Source organism: Haliotis asinina, chromosome 8, assembly GCF_037392515.1.
Source record: "Haliotis asinina isolate JCU_RB_2024 chromosome 8, JCU_Hal_asi_v2, whole genome shotgun sequence".
NCBI classification, from domain to species: Eukaryota; Metazoa; Mollusca; class Gastropoda; order Lepetellida; family Haliotidae; genus Haliotis; species Haliotis asinina.
In genome coordinates, this window is record NC_090287.1 from 50,578,473 (window position 1) to 50,599,635 (window position 21,163).

Genomic DNA, 21,163 nt, shown 5'->3' on the forward strand with positions numbered 1-21,163 from the left:
ATATTTGACCATGACGGATGATTGGATTTGAACAGCACATTAAAATAATCTGACTGTCCGATTGTCTAGGATCGCCAGTATCACCTGTGTATTTCCTGTAATGAGTGCAGCGGTAGAATTTTCTAAAATATTAATTTCTTCACCGATTTCGTTCAAATTTGAAATATATGTTAATCAAAGCATATAAAAACAATATATGATTGCAAAAGTCTAGATTTTTCATTTCTAAAAATAATTCGCCCAAACAAATTAGAACAACTGTGGTCGAAATACCCAGCTAACACACGCACACGTTTCTCAACTTTGTGGGAAGGATGTACACTGGTAACCTTGTACACTGGTAATGATACAACCTTATTGTAACATTGTATTACGTAATTTCTATATCACAACTTTACAGCAACAGTGCCTATATACGCTGTCAAAACGTCGTGTGTGGACGTTCACACTATGGTATGTTTCAGCGTTTTTGAAATCTGAAATGTAAACTGTCTCTTTTCCGAAAATCGAAAAGCAAAGTGTACATCGTAATTTCAATCGTAATTTCTGCAGAAAGCAAAACCCACGTGCATTATTTACCTATTACATTACACTTTATGATTTCCATCCGATAATATATATACGGAAGTCACAGTAACGTAATTTCCATTATTATATTATCCATATGATATGATAAAACATAGCCACTGTAATATATAGAGGATACTAAACGACCTTCCGTGTAATACCATTTTTATTAAACGATTAATGATTTGGTATCAGATCTTTAACGAGTCTAATAAAAATGATATTTCACGGAAGAGAGTTTAGTATTCTGTTTATTACTCGCCAACATAAATTGACAGAAACTGCTGCGAAATTCCCTACTGTGTGTGGACTCTCAGCTTTCCGCGAGTCAAGCAAGGTCTAGTAAAATTGCGACATCGGCATTAGCATTGTGACGTCACAACTTTGAACCATTTTGACGTCATACGTCAAGCGGTATTACACTAGTGCAATATTGCCGTAAAAATATTACACTGCAGTATCTTCAACTGGCGGGTAATAAATCACGTTTGCAAGCATTGTTTCTGAATTTCGTCGTTTGTGACGTCAAAACAGTTGAACGTGACGCATTAGTTTATTGGTTGATATAAAATGCGCGGGATAGAGGTCGGTTTGTGGTGACAGTTACAGCATAAAGCCAGTCGTTTCGGCTAAAGGCTGGACCAAACGATAAAAACCGACCACGCGTGAGATGTTTGACACCTGAGTGGGATTTCCACTGATAGGATTTGTAAAAACTATTCGACCCACTTAGAATAAAAAGTTCGTTCTACCTGTTGCCCGAGAGCATCACGATATTTGAACAGTATGTTTGCATAATGCATACATGGCGTCAAGAAACCTCACTGTATGTGTAAATTATATCTGATGTGAAGACTGTTTGTGACTTGACGGGATGAAAAAGTGTGGGAATGATAAGTAAATGATACTTTCTCATGAAAAACGGACTTTTGGTGATATATAAGGGGAAAAAACCATGTTGATTTATTCCAATGGAAATTTTGTACCAATCTAAAACTGTACTGTGAATGTAAAACCTATCCAGAAAAGTGATGTGAAAATTGTGTTTAAAGACCGAATGTTCAGTGAAACTGGAAAGACAAACACTGGAATGTTTTTTTAAAAAAAGAAATTAAAGCATCCCTGATATGACGACAACAGCGGAGTGTGTATGCAAACCCTGTTTTGTTCGACTTTAGATAAGTTTTATTGATTTATTTGTTTTACTTTGAGTAATATGTCTTACAAGCCAGGACAAAGTGTGTCACCACACTTAAAGGTGTTGAACTTTGCTAACATTCGATGTTATTTATGCATTACAATTCCATTCCATGGACAATGAACCTTAAATATTCGCTCGAACGCAACTGCTAAGGTGTTGTGAAGCCAAACTTGATTCTTTAACTCGCCTCTTTCTGCATTTTGGCGTTCAATTTCGAGAGCGTACGGGAACATGGCTGATTCTCTATGTATGTGCTGTAGCGAGCATTTCAAGTTTTTCAAAGCAACGTCTCTTTCATTCATTCATTTATTTGAATACACTTTCGACACCCCATGAATCAACAAGTTTCATAAAGTTAACTCTTTACTTTCTATCTATCATAGATATGAATAATGGCAGAAGATTACAAACATATACAAAATGTTTTATGCGCATGTACAAGAGTAAGACAAGATATACATTTTTAAGATATTTGCTCTTTAAAACAATGATTCAATATTATAAAAGGCTTGCCTAAGCTGAAGCAGAAGTTTGCTATCTTAGAGAATTTTGTTAGATTTAATTAAAGCCTGTTTCAAAATGTCTTGGGGCTGTAAATGTAACAGTGCTAAGAATTAAAAGACAAAATAGGTAACAGAAAGATAATTTGATTACAAATAAGTCGAATTTTAGATAATTACTCACCTTTAGTAGAAACCTGAATAGCTGTGCAGCTCCTCTAGTTCCGATTGACACTCCCAACTTATAATGTCTGAAATAATGGCTTTTATGGCGTGGTGATTAATTGTTATAATGGAATTTTGAAAAGTTAGTATCTAAAAATTCCGTTTTTGCATCAAAAGTAAAAGTTGTCTCGCAAGTTTGTGCCTAAACAAAAGGCTCAATTATTTTCGTCAAAGTTCTAGATCACATTCGAGGTATACTTTATGACGGGCCAATATAAGCTTTAGAATTTTTTGCAATTTGTTTTGTAGGTGTTCACAAATGAAAATATTGTTAAAAAAAGAAAATTTTGGACCAGGCGAAGTTTGATGAATCTCGAAGAGGGCCATAGCATATGAACTGACCTTTGCCAAAGTCGATGTGTATATAGAGACTATTTTTAATTCCATTCATTATCGTGTTGAAAAGAATGTTTCTAAAGAAGATGCAAGAAAGTGTGAATGTTATAAGAAAATGCTGTAGAGTAGGCCAATGGTGACAGAACTTTAATTTGGGCAAAGTCAGATAGTAGGTCAACGGTGTCAGGCCTTTCATTTGAACAAGGTTAGATATTTAATTTGTGCCAGGCTAGAAAATACTCAAAACTCCTGTATTTCTATGGAATATTGTGTTGAAGGTGAAGACTGAAGTGTGTTGGATGCCCGTAGGGCAGGATACATTTTACAGTAGCTTTGAATTATTTCTCAACGTTATTATGCATTAACCATATATATATATATATAGATAAATAAATGCGTGTGAAAAATGTATTTTCTAAAAGATGGTGAAGTAAGTACTCATAGATGAATAGATAATACAAGGTGTGACTTGATGGATGAATGTAAAGCAACAGTTAGCTCCATATTACATCGCATTCTAATTGGTTTAAACTGATTTAAAGTGGAAGGTGCAACATGTTATTGTGTAAAACGTGAGCTGCCTCATTGGACATGGAGTAGAACTCCTACCATTTGATAGGTAGACAAGCTTAGCTAGTTGGAATACCTTCATTTAAATGCAGAATGTATATGAAGGGAATGTTATTGTATCATGACAGCATACTACCTCCACAGTTACGCAAAGTATTTTCATTGTTTAAGTGTGGAGCAACAACCTACTCCACAAAACTCCACACTGCTCCACGCGGCTCCACAGTCATGCTATTGTTTGGCATTTGGAATGTCTTTTGTTTGGTTCAGGAATGTTATTGTTTGGCTAGGAATGCTATTGTTTAGCGCATATTTTCTGTTGTGTGGCTATGGTTGTGTACTTCTCTACTGCTTATATGGGATGAAATCTATCCACTTCTCCACAAAAGCTGCTCAACAGAATTGATTGAGCTTCTACATGTGTTTCATTGAGATTGCATTGCCTTGTTCATCCAGTTTTGTCACTTTTACAGATGTTTCAACTTAATTGAATTTGGTTCTGTTAATCCTGTTCGTCCCATACAACAAGGGTTGTACTTTATCCACTTCTCAAAAACCACTGCACAAAACTCAGTTAGATCATATGTCTTTTATACAGACTCTAAAGATGTGGATCTTATATCTTGTTTTTGTATTTTAAAGCTGGGTTTTTTTGTATGTTTAGAGACACGTGAACTTTGATAATTTTTGTGGAATTTCTCTCTGGTGAAAGTGAAATAGCGGATTAAGTCTATCCACTTCTCCACTAAAACTGCTCAACAGAATTGATTAAGCTTATTCATGCATTTCACTGGGACTCGAGAGGTGTGCACCTCAAAGTTGCATAGATGTTTATTGAACTTCTTTAGTAGAAATTAATCACCAGAGCACACTCAATTTGGGGGAACGCAACCTACAACAGCGGGGCATCCGTGTCACTAGACACGATTTTGTTTTGTTTGGGTTTTTTTTGCAAGTCCACTGATAAGTATACATTGTCGAACACAGAACATGGCCCTATATCCTTTGAATTTTTTTATGAAAAAGCAAATATTGGGGAATCGTCACGCTTGGCAAGAAGCTGACGATACCAACTCACCCACAACACAAACGTAAATGAACGAGGATTACTGGGACTTCACGTTATTACCGGTATATCGCAATGTACATATGCTTTTCAAATTATGCGTATTGCAATATATTTTCTCAGAGGGAATGAGTGAGTTAATATTTAACGTTACATCGACAATATTTCAGCCATGTCGTGACGAGATATTTTCTTAGAATAGGTACATTGGGTGACTTAGCTGACACTATCATCGCATATAAAGAACGTGTATAAAGTTTTTGTGATTAATCTATGGTTTAAATTAAAACCTACACACACTTTCATTCGCAACACGTGTTTCCCGTCGTTATTCGATTACAAAACAGCATACATGTACTGTAATGCAATAAATCGTATGAAACAGAATATGATCCATGATTCTGGAACCTAATTTTGAGACTGTTGTTATCAGAACCATAATACATATATGTTTAGGGACTTACAATGTAGAATAGGATCAACATGTACAATCAGTGTCACCTACTGTCAAATACTTACGTTCCAAATATATTGCAATACGAATAGCAATATATTTCCACACATTTATTCTGTGGAGTATACTTTATTGCTGTCATGTTATGTACAGTCTTATGTGGAATTCTTGGGCCTCTTCTCAGTGACAATGTGTGGTTTTATCAGTCCCTCGCACCAATGGAGCGCACGTTACTAAAGGTTTGGCGATGCACGCTTTTCTCACTTCACGTGGTCACCTAAGCATAGCGGGATAAGATGACTTTTGCACTCACTGCTCGCGGATCGTGACGGGTGGACATGGTACTCTCGCATGACATTGTGAGATACTCGATTCTGATTGGTTGATTGCTGCACGTGACCGTCCTTGAACCGGAATCAAAGGACCGCTAATTACAGGTAGACCGCCTTACCTGCGTGTGAATACATAGCACTCGCTGATCCTACTGATTGTAAACAAGCATGTCGTTTGAATTAGACATCAGCGATTTTCATCTCGATAGCCCCTGCGAGATATTTGACGAAGAATTTGATTTAAAATCAGAATGGTTCTATGACGACCTACATGAACCCACTGACATACATAAAATTCTTCAACAAGAGAAAACAGGTGCATCTATTAGCACACATTCAGTGTCACTATATTAACACTAGATTCTACAACTGTACTGCAAACGGTTGCTACTCGAAAACAAAGTACATAACAATATGAGCTAAAATTAAAATGAAATTTATTTTCATAAACAACATTGAACGTAATATACATAAACATTATTTCCCCAAGATGAAAGGAGACATAAACCCGCTGAACTGAAGACCACTGTTTGGGATTCCCGAAGTAAACTACTTTGCAAACTACCACATGGGGTGTGAAAATCCTAAAGCTTAAGAACTAATAAACACGATAAATAAATAAACAAACAAACAAACCCATCTATGATAAAACGCATTAACTTCCTAGAGTGTTAGACCTCGAAAGTCATTGTTGATTAACGGGATCGGGAGGTCAGGTTCCCTGATTTGTTTGACACATGTCATCGGTTCCCAAATGCGCAGATCGATGCTCATGTTGTTGAACTCTGGATTGTATGGTCCAGACTCGATTATTTACAGACCACCGCCATATAGCTGGAATATTGCATAGTGAGGTGGAAAACCAAACTCATTCACTGTTTCATAGTAGTTACATGTGAGAGTCGGACAGTAATGAGTTCGGCCATGAGTTCTTTTAACAACCAAGCAAACATGTCTCTCAAAGTGAGAATGTTTGGTATACCACAAAAATTTTGAGCCATAACATGCTAAAATCAATGATGAAGAAACTTTCTACTAAATGTGGTCACAAACAGTACACAAACCACTGCTCGGTACACTGATGTAACACTCTTATCGCATGCAGGTGTTGAGGCAAGAGAAATTGTCAAAATAACCGGTCACCATCAGAGTTTATCGTCCTACAACACCGATTTATCAGCAGCACAGAAACGGCATTACTCGGCCATTCTCTACACTGGCGGCCTATCCCTAACCACTTGCCTTTGGACCCCGCTGCATCTTCAGTTGTTACCCCATCCACATCTACTGTACTGCTGAGTTGATTTGTCAACTGTATATCATAGCAGGGATACTCTACAACAGGGATAGGTCACTCGCTTGCTTTCTTTACCATTTGTACTAATTAACATGTGCCTCGTCATGTTCCAACGCACACAGTGACTTGGCTCGTTCCCAGTGCAACTTCAGTTGTGTTTAACCAGGGAGACTATATAGAGTATATATGTTGTAGATTATCCCTGGTTTAACAGAACTTCAGCCAGTTTATTGTATCAGTCAGAATTTTAATGAATGAATGAATGAATGAATGAATGAATGAATAAATGAATGAACTACAGTAAGAATTAAGAGCAAGAATTATGTGAATGAACGAAATAAAGAAAAAGAATAAAAGAAGTACATATGTGAATGAATGAAAGAGTAAATGATACACCACGGCATTCCCTCCAAAAACATGTTAAAGAACACAATAGTATCGCGAGAACACGTGTTAACATCAGCTGTCCTTTTAAAAATCTACTTTGAAACATTTTTGTTTACATTAATAATTTATTCAGATATCTTATTGCATGTGGTGAACTGAATGGACATTAACAAAACGTTAACTGACACTGTCACACTGCCCTCAAAAATAAAGTGTAAAACTATCACAAAGCGTTCTAAAACACCTTTCCAGTTTTGTCAAATAATAAGATCAACAAGAAAGAAAGAAGTTATGGAACTATAACCCTCAAGCATCAATGGCGAATCAGATCAGATCGGCAATATGTCATATTTTTCACACACCTCAAATACACCCTAACATTTTTGTTTTAGATTATGGAACTATCACTATTACTTGCAAACACTTTTCACCTGATAGTATATTCCCCTCATAAGAATCAAAGGCGTACGTGAAAGATGTTTTTGAGTAAGTAACTAGGAATACTCAAACAACGGCGTATAGCATTTCAGTGGCGAAATGTCATATTTTTCACACACCTCAGTTACACCCTAACAATTTTTTAAGTCATAAAACTGTCACTATTACTTGCAAATACCTTTCAACTAAAGGTATGTTCTCCTTCTAAAAATTAAACGAATGTATGAAAGAAGCTTTTATTGGCACAATTTAGTCTATCTTCGCGGTGAATCGAGAATAGAAGCCAGTGAGCAATAACTTACCGACTTGAAACTTTACTACAAATCTTCTGTCCTAATACGGGCACTAATACCAATTATTTGACTTAAACTGAAGTGACAAAATAGTTAACCTATCTTCTACATGTTGGATTTCAGTTGTTATAACACAGCGAACTTAATCAGCTGTTGAAAATATAACGGGCTCAATCATAGATCAGTGCCACTTTAAGTTACTGTAGTGTTGTGATTATCTATGAGATACTACGCTGCCACTTTTCTTTCTGATCAAGCTTTTGAGAAAACATGTCCAAGACCAAAGTCTTTTGAATTAAGGTGAAAAATGATAAAACATAAAAAAGGAAAAAAAAAACCCCACAAATATGATACATGTTCATTCTCTCTTTTTTTCAGTTTTCAATTTGCCCCAAAATATAGGCAATAATTTTATAAGTGACAAAATGTGAGGAAATAATACAACATAATCTTAACAAGTTTGTGATAATAGCTCTAATATTCAATAATTGACAGACAGTTGACAGACACTGAACAGGAAGGTTAACTGATCCGGAAATGTTGTCCTAAGGCATCTGTGAACTGCCTTTCTGCATAATGGGAGGACATCCTTAAGACTGTGGTAGATATCTACGTTACAAAAAATTACGCATCAACATATTGGCATATATAACATCAGAGACCATATAATATATCTTTTATATGGTCTCTGATAACATAGATAGAACGTAAATAAGGCATCATGAGAAAAAAAATTAAATGTTCAAAAGTGATGACAGATGACATCTACATTTGTCCTTTAATCGTTTCAACAGTGTTCAAGCAAGGACGCTTATCATAACACATTCCATATTAAAGCATCTGGTGTAACCTGTGTATTTCATGTCAAAAGTCAAAAAAAAAAAGAAAAAGAAGAAAAACATGAATATTTACTTCTGTATTCAGGTCTTACAAGAAACCATGTATTTCTTTCATTGCAGACAGAATTTAAATTTATCTTAATCTGATTTGCATTAATAATCTTTGCATTTTCAGAAAAAATGTTTTATGATTTTGTATGCATATGAAATATTACATTAAATTATCTTTGATAGAATTTAAATTGTTGGTAAGAAATGTAAGAGAACTATGTTCAAGGAAAAATGTTCAGTAACATTTATCCATTATCAATGGATGATTTACAAGTTTAACAGTTCTTAATACATAGTATAGTGTTTCAAGAGTGTATTTTCCGCCAACATTCAACCTATATCCAAGACAGACCGCTTGCTATGTAACATTTAGTATAAAACTGAAAATCAAACCTTTGATGAGTTGATATTATCTTTGTGACCCATTACTTTAGATTTGACTCAGATGCATTGTACTAAAAACCTCTATTGTGAATCTTTGTATCTTGGTCTTGTCTGCTCAATACATTTTATTGAATAGTTTAGACCTGTCAGTGTTATATTTTGCTGGTTTATAGAGGATTTCTTATATCTTTTGTCACGGCAAATTATTCACCATAACAATAGAAGGAAAATAGTTGGTCCTTGAAAGATTATTACATGTGCAAAAGCACTCAAATCATTAATGAATATATGATGTTATTTTAACAAAATTTATTAATTTATTTATTGTAACATTTATCTATGATCAATCCTTGAATAACTATTGTGTAAAAAGTATCATAACATAACCTGACAATTTATAATCCATAAAACAGAAATAGAAAAGAAAAGTTCCAAGATCTATTTTTAAAAATATTTCTCATCTAAGATATATTCTTTTAAAAGTGAAGTACAGTATGATACTACAAATATATCACCTAACAGTAAGTTGCTATGATATTGCCAGTGTTTGTTGACAGTGCCTGGCAGAGTTACTTGCCCTTTGTTGCAAGACCCCAGTGCTGTTAACAAAAACATTTGACAACTGTGCCGTTTCTCTAAAAAGTTTTAACTGAACTTCAAATGTTGCTCAGGCAATGATCTTTAATTAGAAAGTGTTTAAAATGCTACCAAATAACTGTAAATATATGTCTGAAATCGTAGAAAATTTCAAATTTGTGAGAAAGAAAATACATGTATCAAGTCTTTAAAGGGCTTTTAGAAGTGAAATACATAAGAATGAAGGTTTAATGGATATCAACTTCTTCATTATGGGAACACAACGTTTCAGAGTTAATGCTTACTCCTTCTTCAGGAGGATCAGTCATCCTGGACATGCTATTTCAAACATGTGTGAGTCGTGCTAGAACAGAGATAAAGGTATTCTATTTTCATTTGTGTGGTCCTTCAGCTATTGATTTAAGAATGAATTAGCTTTAAATGACATTAACTGGTCTTAAATCAACAGCTAAAGGATCGCACAAACAGAATACCTTTATATCCTAATTCAGGGTACATGATGTATACACTATTTAGACACAAACATAACAGCCATGATTATGTAATACTTAAGATTAACTGAAAAATAAAATCAAACTAGAAACATTTCCAAATGACTGGGAAATCATTTTAGGAGTTTTGAATGTATAAAGGAAAAAAAACAACATTGCTCCCATCATTAAATGAAGCTCATATTTTTCAAAAACTCTCCATTTATTTGTTGTTGTATGACAGACTTTCACAAAAGGTGACATAATTAGCTCTATAGCTCTATATGCAAAGGGTACAAATAGATCACAGGGGCTTGCACCCCATAAACCTTATAACAAAGAACATGAAAAGTTCAGAATGAGTTCATACCTTCAGCAAGTTCATACTTTTCTGATATGTGGAATCTGAAGTGAAGGTATTGATGAAACAATTGATGTGACGTATACTGTCAACTGGAAATAATATTACCTACTGCCATAGTAACCACCAAACTCTCTGCTGGGAAGCTGTATTGCTAAAAACTGTATGACATCATAATATGAATCATGCAGTGCCCAGAGTTTGACAACTGCTGAACTAGTTGTTTTTCAGTTTACTATGTAGACACTTATTTCACCAACATTCACTGCCTTGTTTAAACTATTTTATACATTCAACCATTTGCAAACACATCTTAAACATAATTGACATTTTTATAGCAGTTTTAAGCTTGTCAGCATAGATTTCACTGATTTTAGAAATCCAGTCAAGAGGCAGATGCCATTTTGTTAATAATGTCATATAGTCAGTGGCGATCCTCCAGATAAAATAAAATGATATTTTGTACATTTAACATGTTGGTAAGATAATATGTTGTATTACCTCTCCCTTGGGTAATACAGTGTGATGTATGCCTCATGTAGCAGTGCTATGCCTTGCCTACTGACTCAGGTAATACTGCTACAAAGAGGTGTACATCGGTCTGTATTACCCTCAAGAGAAGCATTCATGCAAGTGGCATGAAAACCAGCCCCACTAACATGTATCAACTATGTAAAATGTAATTGTCTATTGGCATCATGACAGTTGGATCACAATGAACAGCAACTGTGCTGATTGCAAATTGTTGACCAACTGAGAAACCATATCACATACCATGTCACTCATGAAAGGACATACAAAACAAGGTAAGATGAAATATTAACATCACAAGTTTCTTTCAACAGTAACAAGGAAACCCAATGTTTCATTTACAAAATGGTAAAAGGATAAAAAAAAGGTTAACAGTGAAGATGAGATCACACACAACTGGCAGCTCCATGAATGGTAAAAAGAACATAAAGTGTCAGGCTTACATCAGTACTGTACTGGCTTACAACATGAGGGATTCAGTGGGCACATCACTGCACCTAGTTGAGTGTCATCCCATATCTTAACAAGGTTGTTTGTGCATCACCACCCTGGTCCAGAGTCAAAGCACAGATGGGGTAATGATAGGGTAAACAGAGAATGCATTGCATTAATGATGAACTTTCATATAAATATATAATGATGAACCCTCATATAAATATATAAATGTACAAACAGTAGTGAGGTCTGAATATATTAAAGGAGGTGTGATGTGGATACTAGTATGAGTGTGAAATGGTGGGAGTTGTCACTGATGTTAGCAGAACAGAATACTATGCTCCAGGAGTATCAGTATTTGGGTGTACCTCATCCAAATATCTTTGTATTCATTGTAGCTTTGCTTCAGTATCCAACTTTTCCTTGAGTGCATCCACCTGAAACAAATCACATGGTGTGAGAGAGGTACTGGTCATATCTGACTTCAGATAATCCAAAGGTTTGCAATCTGACATATGCAGCCACCAAGTGGAGCATCATATCTGTAAAGTAATAGAATATGTTTTGTTGGTATTATACAGCACTCTAGCAGTTGTGGAGTTGAAAGCAAAACCAGTGGTTGAAAACATAACCAATATCACATGCCAGTTTGTAGTATGACACACTATCGATTGAGTCACACTACCTGACCACCCATTCCCCATTTTAGTCAACTGTGATGACATGGGCATGTATAGGTTGGTGCTAGATGTTCAGATGATTTGTACAAACCCAAAGAGCAAACAGAGGTCATCACGAAGATAAAAAACATTTAGCAAAATTATGGTCTGACCTTTCAGCGATATTGGCAGACCAATCAGAAAACTTATTGTGTAATTTCAGAAGAAGTCTGTGTATAAAATTCAGTGAAATGAAGACATCTTTAGTTGTTGTAATGTTGCCTAAAATATAATTGTAGAGAGTAAATTAATTGTTAACTAGACTCTTCAGTGTAACTGAAACAGGTTTTGGTCTTCTTAACAAGACTGGTACGAGTATTTCTCACTTACCTTTCGTTTCATTCCAGCAGATAAGGAGTCAGCACTAGTCAACAGTTTATTCAGCCACTGATAAGCCTCCTCACTCTCACCACAATGATGCATTGTTTGGGCACAGTTCAATAGAACTTCATCACTGTGGACACCTTCATGATCCAATTGTTTCACCAAGGTCAAGGCCTTCTGATACTGCTTTACACTGTACCACACAGACACCAACTTTCCTATCAGCATCTGGAAACAAGGAAGCAGTTACATAGCAGGCACTGAAACATATTCATGTCCCATATTCTAGCTGGACTTCATCACAAGTTGTGTCCAGTTGTATCATGCTGCAAATGTTTCCTGGAGTACTTACTTAAGATAGTGGCCAAAAGTCTGTTCACAAATCATATTACGATGCTCATGTTTTGAGCGTTTGGTTCACTTTGAAAGTGTTTTGCCAGGCTGGTAAGCCACCAATCATATTGCAATTTGGGGTACAAATTTCACAGGTCACAAAATATGTGTTGTACCTGTAATAGGCGATTTACCTCCCTTGCTTGTTTACGTTTTTGTTGTCTGCTATCATGCCACCTGAATTGACACCTGACCAAAGAAATCTAATTGCCAAGATTCATTCAAGCTACAAAATTGCAAATTTGACAGGTATAAACCCTGTGAACAATTCAGAAAACTTTAAAGAATTTTCAAGAGTGTGGGTCAGTTAAATCACTGCCAAGAAGTGAGCAGCCTCGTACATCGTCACCAGAAAGTGAAAAGTGAAAAGTAATCGTCGGCAAACTCTTGGGGATTTGACAGCAAAATAAGAAAATCAGGTACGGACTACAGTATCTTCATGCACAGTCAGAAGAAGTTTGTTCACAGAGGGGTATCATGGATGTGTGGTAAGCATGAAAATCACAATTTTTCGTGTTAACAGAGAGAAGAGACGCCAATTTTGTCGGACAAAATTGCACTGGAGAAGACATCAGTGGGATCATGTCATTTTTAGTGAGAGCATGAGACCCAAGTCCAGATCTGGAAAAACAGAAAAGTTTATGTATGGAGAAAGTTGGATGAGCAGTTGTTTGGGGGATTTGTGCTGATCATGATGTGTGAAGTTTTCAGTGATGTTCTGGGAGGGTGTATCGGCGTATGGTGTGGGACCATTAGTGGCCTGTAGTTGCCAGGCATTTTGTCAACCTCAAATGGATTTTCCAAGAAGAGAATGCCTCTTGTCATGTGTCCATTCGAACTAACCACTGGAAACAGACAAATCATATTCCGACTGATTATATTCGTTGTCTATATGACAGTTTACCAAGACGACCCTGAGTAGTCCTAAGAGCACGTTGTCATATCTCTAAATTCTGAAAATATGAGGTGAGTACCTTTAGCATTTACATAGACATGCGAATTTAAAAAAGGGACCCGACTCTGCTATAAATAGCCATGACATCGATGGTGAGAACAGACTTTTGGCTACTTACTGTATTTTAAGCACAGTACTTCAGTAACAAACATGGCAGATAAAACCTGTGACAGATCTACTGGATTCTGACAAACTAAAAGTACGCAAGGGTACACAGAGGGGTGCCAGTAAAATCGCCCCAGCGACAAAACACCCCACCAAATTTGGTCAAATCACCCCAGGTTTGGTCAAAACGCCCCAGTTTATTTAAAATGGTCTGATATATGCCATAAATGCATGGTTTTGTCAACTTCCATACTATATTCTTCACATAATATTATGTGTTATATTATTAGTAATATCCCATGCCTAGGCAACACTGTAATACCAATTATTTGGTAAAGAATTACAATCTGAATACACTAAAAGGTTTGTATAAAATATTTATTGTAAATGCTGTAAATGCATAGTTGTTTGTTTGGCATTGCGTAATCATAACATCATGCTTTCCACTCGTCCATGAAATGAGTGGTCTATGGGACTGCTTTCCCTCGGTGTCTCTTTGCAGATGGTGCATGTAAAGGGTATAGGGGAACCTGTCCTGTCCAGAGCATAACTCAGAAACCGTTCAATATTTTTAGACCAAACTTGACAGATGTAGTTATCTCAGCCTATGGTTGTGCCTTTTGCTATTTACAGATTTTTTGGCATTTATATTTTTTTGTTTTTCCATGGAACATTTTGGTGTTAGTCTTATGGTGGGGTGGGCTTCGTTTCCGGAGCAGAACTCAAAAACCATTCAATATTTTCCAGCAAAACTTGGTAGATATATCAGTCAGAACCTTAAGAGGTGCCTTTTGCTATGTACAGGTTCTTGTGATGTATTATTTTCTCTGTTTCCATGGACCTAGTCTGAAAAGTGAGAGGTGTGTTTCGTTTCCAGAGCAGAACTCAAAAACTTCTTAATATCTGTCCATAAAACTTTCTAGATATGTGTGGCAGACCCCAAAGTGGTGCCTTTTGCTCTCTACAGGTTTTTGTGATTTATTAGTAACAGATATATGGCATTTATAATTTACATGAATTCCATGGAAACAATTCAAACTTAGTCTAAAAAACAATGAGTAACTCTCAGATTATTTGTTCTCTCAAACATGTGAGGGCCGGGGGGATATGTGATCTTCTGATGACTCTTGTTTTGGTAAGTATTATACCATACTTGTTGACCAAATCTATGAATTTACAGCCTCACTTTTTTACATGAGTAATTAAAAAAAACCCAGCAAATTGTTTTCATAAGTATACTCATGGAAAAATTTAAGGGAATGCATGTTTCTTTGGGCAATTCAATATTTCTGTTTACTAACTTCAGCATCGTGTATTATCGTTTTCGTGAAGAGCAGTTCACTCAAACTCACCATATTGCTTTCCATGCATGTGCACTACATGCTCCTAAAGTTACATGCACTTAGATTTACACGTGACGTGTATGTGCACTGTCAAACACAACGGTTAAAAACATTGTTACCATGGCGAAACAGTACTTAACTTTGGCACAGAAATGGGAGGCAACTGGCATGGTTAATGGTGGAAGCTCATTAGGACAGGTTGCAACAACTTTTCACAAGTCTGTTAGCGTGATATCCAGACTTTGGAAGCTCTATAGAGCGACTGGTGACGTCAAAATGAGGCGTGGTCGGGGACGGAAAAAGAAAACCACTCCATGGGATGACCGGACCCTACTCCTTATTGCTCTGCGAGACAGGTTCAAATCCTCCTCCAAAATCAATACGGCATTCACGCAAAGAACAAACGTCAGAATTTGTTCACGTACAGTGCGTAATCGTCTTAAATCAGCTGGTCTAAAAAGCCGCAGTCCATTGGCTAGAATCAACATGACTGAGCAGCACAAGCGCGTGAGACTGCAGTGGGCACGGAACCATGGAGGAAGAACCGTACTTCAATGGAGAAACACCATGTTAAGTGATGAGAGCAGGTACACACTTGACCATAATGAAGGTCGAATTCGAGTTTGGAGATGCTTTCGAGAACGTCACAGTGCCTGCACCATTAAACAGCATGATCATTTTGGAGGGGCTCTGTTATGGTGTGGGGCGGGTTTCCCTTTAACCACAAAACAGATCTTGTGCGTGTTGATGGCAGGATAACAGGTGTACGATATCGTGATGAGATCATGAACCCGACTGTGATCCCTTATGCGCGTACAGCAGGTCGAATGTTTGAGTTCCAGCATGACAATGCCCGCCCTCACATCACTCATGTTTGTCAGGACAGACTGAGGGCTGCAGGTGTCCGGGTGTTGCAATGGCCGGGTAAAAGTCCTGATCTTAACCCCATTGAACATCTTTGGGATGTTCTTGGCCACAATGTTCGGGACAGACCTGTTCAACCCAACAATTTGGATGAACTTTTCGTGGCTCTCCAGGAAGAATGGCATAGAATTCCGATTGGTACCATCCGTATACACATTCGCAGCATGCCATGACGATGCCAAGCAGTTCTCCAGAGACATGGGGGACACACTCAATATTGATTTTCATCACTTGACATAAGCCTTTTCATCTGTATGAACTTTTCTCTTACTGTTTCAAAGATTAAAAGTCACAGCTATTTCATGCGTTCCCTTAAATTTTTCCATGAGTATATTATACTATACTTGTTGAGAAAACCTATGCATTTACGGCTGCTCTTTTTGACAACAGCAGCTGTAGATTGTTTTGATATGTATTAAGTCCTATACTTGCTGACAAAAACTGTGTATTTATGGCCAAAAAACATTTTATACAATCCTTTCATTTAATTCTTGTAATTTACAAAAGCATAGATAACATGCAAGTAATTGGTGTTATAAGTGTTGTCTATCCATGAATATTACTTTTGCTCTTCTCAGTTTACTAGTTAAATATTTATCAGAAACATTACTACATAGTATTATGTGAAGGGTGTAACATGGAAGTTATATACAGTTGTAATTCTTTACCAAATAACTGGTATTACGGTGTTACCTAGGCATGGGATATTACTAATAATATAACACATAATATTATGTGAAGAATATAGTATGGAAGTTGACAAAACCATGCATTTATGGCATATATCAGACCATTTTAAATAAACTGGGGCGTTTTGACTACCCCACTGGGGCGATTTGAAAAAACCTGGGGTGATTTGACCAAATATCTGGGGTGATTTGACCAAATTTGGTGGGGCGTTTTGTTGCTGGGGCGATTTGACCGGCACCGCACAGAGGATGGTGGCACCATCCTGCCCTCTCCACTTGAACATGTTAAAGGTTAGGACCTTTTTTTCTGTCTGAACATAGCCACTGCAAAGTGATGAGGACCAGCTGTGGTTTACCTGGTTGCCTGGGAACTTATGGAGAGCTCTGTCTATAACCTCTGCAGTAATACCAGGCTTGTCATCCTCCACACACCAGTCCACAACATCAATGTATATCTTCACATCAGCATTCCTGGCAGTGAGCAAATCCTGCAGCCCTGTAAGATCCCCACGAGCAACATGGTGCACCCTCACTTTGCGCTCAAACAGGCCTCCATTGTCAGGGAACCTGACAAGTGATTCATATATGTGAAGATATGTGAAGCTCATACAGGATATGTGAGTGATCATGTGGATGATATGTAAAGCCGATACAGCATAAGGAAGTGATATGTGGAAGATGTGTGAAGCTCACAGCTCAGGTGAATGATAGGATATGTGTAGCACACCGATACAGGTGAATGGTATGTGAAGGATATGTGAAAGAAAATATGTGAGTAATATATGTGGAGGATATATGAAAATTGGTGTAGAGGATATGAAACAGTTAGGTGGGTGATATATGTGGAAAATATGGGAAAGTGGATAGGTGAGTAATATATGTAGTGGATATGTAAAACGGGATAGGTGAGTGATAAATGTGGAGAATATCGGTATCTGAAACAGGATAAGTGAGTGATCTATGTGGAAGGTATATAGAGTATATTTAAGATATGGAAGATATGTGAAGGACATTCAAACGGCATATGTATGTGTTTTAAATATATATTGTTGTTTTCTCCTTCATATGTGAGAAAATATCTGGGGTTTTTTTGTCAGTATTCTCTAAGTCACATGCTGTTCTCAGACAGGTCATGAATAACTCCCACAAACATTAATGGGGCAAACCTTCACAACAGATTAAATATGCCAAAAATATCCCTAAAATATTTGATACTACGTCACACAAACTCTTTCCTCCTTCTAACCTAAAACACCCACTGGTCCATTAACCCTATCACTGATAATTTCTCCATTTACAGTAAACTTTAAACTTTCATTGTACTGTCCCACAGGAAGTGCAACCATTTATACAACTCACAATTTCATTCCATATTCCAGAGTTTGCTCCTTTGGACGGGGGTTAACATCTGACCTTGGCTGCTGCTGGTCAAGTTTGTCCAGCAAGAGAAATGTTTTAGCACTCCTCCTTTTTGTACACATAGATAGAGCTGTGAGGATACGGTCAGCCTTGTCATACTCCCTGCTATCAATGTAGTGTTCAGACATTGTGTGGTGAACATATGGTAAACAGTCAGCCAGGCAGCCAAGTCTCGTTTGGACATCAACTGACAAAATAAAGCAAGATAAGCTTCCCACAAATCAAAGGACATCAGCTGTTTTGTTACATGGCACTGCTCACTATATTCTGAAAGGAAAGTTGCCATACAGTGATAATACATCAATAGCAGGTCAGAGAGTGCTCTTATTCAGGGATTGAGACTTGTTCCTGCACCATTACTGGCCTCATTTAAACCAGACAGCGATGTTGTAATTGGGATTTGAATATATTTTACAATTTAGCTCTTTGGAAATAAATACACAAAAGGATTCTCTTAAATTTGTTGAAAATGTAAACATTGCCGAAGCCAGTACATCCTGCACTGCACTTTGAATGCAGCTTGTGATAACATATTGCTATTTAGAGCTCAATAGTTTTGGTCTGGGAACTATAATGTGTTTGAAAATATTTTATGCATGGTCTTAACATTTGAAGAATTGCTGATGTCCTGGGGCATCATTGAAATGTAACCTCCAATCAAAATGTCTTGATTACTTCCAAGGCATGCAGCAACGATCTCATTATGGAACAAGATCTAGTTCTGAATTTGTATACATAGGTGAGTATGAGGTTGGTATAATATTGTTCAATAAAGCCTATCTATTTGCAAAGATAACAAATTGAAGAATTAGAATCAATGATAATAATTCTTAGAATAATACTCCCAACACTGGACAGCCATATTTCCTGAAACTTGTTTCTATGTTACTCGAATGACATTTTTAACCATCCATCACCTTGTCTTTTCTTACTCCTTGTGGTCTTCATAAGCGCTATCTGTTGGAGTTATCTCATCTGATGTGACTAGGAGCTTCATAATGTTTCCTTGGTACCTTGGGCAAACCTTTACCTCAAGTGTCCAATGTAGTGTTCTTAGAATTATTATCACTGATGATATTAATTCAAAATTTGGTGATTGTTGATTGCCAAATTCCATACAGGCCTGTTGGGTCCGGTGTACCTTCAACCTGGTTGGCAAGACAACCACACAGTTGACAAATCTATATGTTCACTGGCAAGTAGCTATAGAGTTGTGACGATACGCCCATGCCACGATACAATACGTATCACGATACTGGTAGTCTGACACACACGATACGATACGTATCACGATATTTTGTCCTTGCATACAGAAAAATAAAAGTATTGGAAATAATGTGCTGTTATATCATTTCAGGGAAGATATTCTTCTCCCGAGAAAAATAAAACATGTCATCATGAAAGACATTTTATTAAAAATGTTTAGCATGTGTCAGTAAAGTAGTGTTTTCCCCCAAAAATGGAACAGCAGGGATCAACATTGGTACAACTGGCTTTTTTGCACAGATAACAAAATAAATTTGTGAAAATTATCTCAGTCTGAGCATATCCATGGCAATATTTTCCACGAAAATCTAAATAGAAGGGTAGACGGTGTTTTTGTAGACTGCTAAGTATGTAAGTATCGTGTTGAATCAATACAGGACAATTGTATCGATGTATTGTATCGTGCAGCTCTTGAATCGTGATAACTTGCGTATCGATTAATCGTCACAACTCTACTGGCAAGACAAAAAGACTTCCTGCTGGAAGTCCCCTACTGGACATAACCCATTTATGTGGTAATAGTCTACCATCTGAGGTGTTAGACTATGTGCAGCAAGAAAGGTTTCCTGGGATCACAACAATCAACCTCAGGTCAATGTTGATTCATCCTCACCGATGACTGTTTACTTCACCTCAGTGGAATATCTACATGTTTGGCCTGTTGTTGCCTAAGAATGTTATCTAAATCATTGGTAGAGTATAAGGGATGACCCAAATCCAAATTTGAAGGCATTCCCAGCAATCTGCCTCAGTCTTCTGTAAATACCACTTGAGACCACTTGGTCCGTCTGTCAGGTAGATCCTGATTCAGTATAGGAGCCATAGAAGAGATAGTGAAAATCCATTCCAAAGGTCTTATTGCGAACCTTTAAAATTGTCAAGGAATACTATTGTCTCAAGAATGTAACTGATCTTAGGTCCAGGGCATGCAGTTATGAATCCTTGAGGCTAGTACCATAGTGAAATGCAATTTCCCAAGCAGGATGAGATGAAGATTTATCCAAGGTATCAAACAGGTGGTGTAAAAGAGCCAATAAAACCACTGACAGTTTCATAGTAATTGTTTTGGTATATCCTGCATTTCAAATGAATGTAACATGCCAGTAAGAACAGGATCCTCCCCAATATGTATCCATGCTTGATACAAACAGTTGCAAGTCAGAGTTATTTATTTCTTTCTGAGATTGTGTTATCAAAGAAGTGATGAGTTCCAGAGTGCTAGAGCCAAGTGCAGGGTGGCAAAAAAGACTGTAATATGTTAATACTGACAGGTGAATTTAACTCCCAGTCTTCTAGCTGAGTCCCATTTATTATATTGTTGAGGTACAATCACCAAGTGAGGTCCTGGAGCATTATATCTGTACGTGTTATGACACAGTCTAGCTGATTCCTTCGATTTTGATCACTCCAATTGTGAAGGAATTTGTAGATCATAGATTCTGCATAGATGTGATGAGTGTGTTGAGATTTGATATCCTTTTTTGACACCTATCTTCATCCATGGAGCAGTATGGTCAGCAGTAGTGTAGAGCAAGGTATCAGTATCAATGAGGTCTGAGTCTGAGCTATGTGTGCACCCCATACTGTTCACAGCACTGTTGTGAGAAAAATCTCTATGGTCTGAGCTGATATGAATACTCCTGCGATCAGAAAGCTCTTGATGTGACCATTGCAGTCTGATGGGCATGTAAT

General features: G+C 37.0%; 1 protein-coding gene across 1 annotated transcript in view; it reads right to left on the reverse strand.

The window, feature by feature from the left end:
- Positions 1-11,663: 11,663 nt before the first annotated feature.
- LOC137293465 (TPR repeat-containing protein DDB_G0287407-like) overlaps positions 11,664-21,163 on the reverse strand; it is a 59,451-nt gene continuing 49,951 nt past the window's right edge. Inside the window, exons 24-27 of the mRNA XM_067824020.1 lie at positions 18,146-18,392; positions 17,143-17,353; positions 12,384-12,605; positions 11,664-11,771 (exon numbers count right to left, since the gene is read on the reverse strand). Of these exons, the coding sequence (XP_067680121.1) occupies positions 11,724-11,771; positions 12,384-12,605; positions 17,143-17,353; positions 18,146-18,392 (728 nt within the window). The 3' untranslated portion in view covers positions 11,664-11,723. The remainder of the gene's footprint in view (positions 11,772-12,383; positions 12,606-17,142; positions 17,354-18,145; positions 18,393-21,163) is intronic.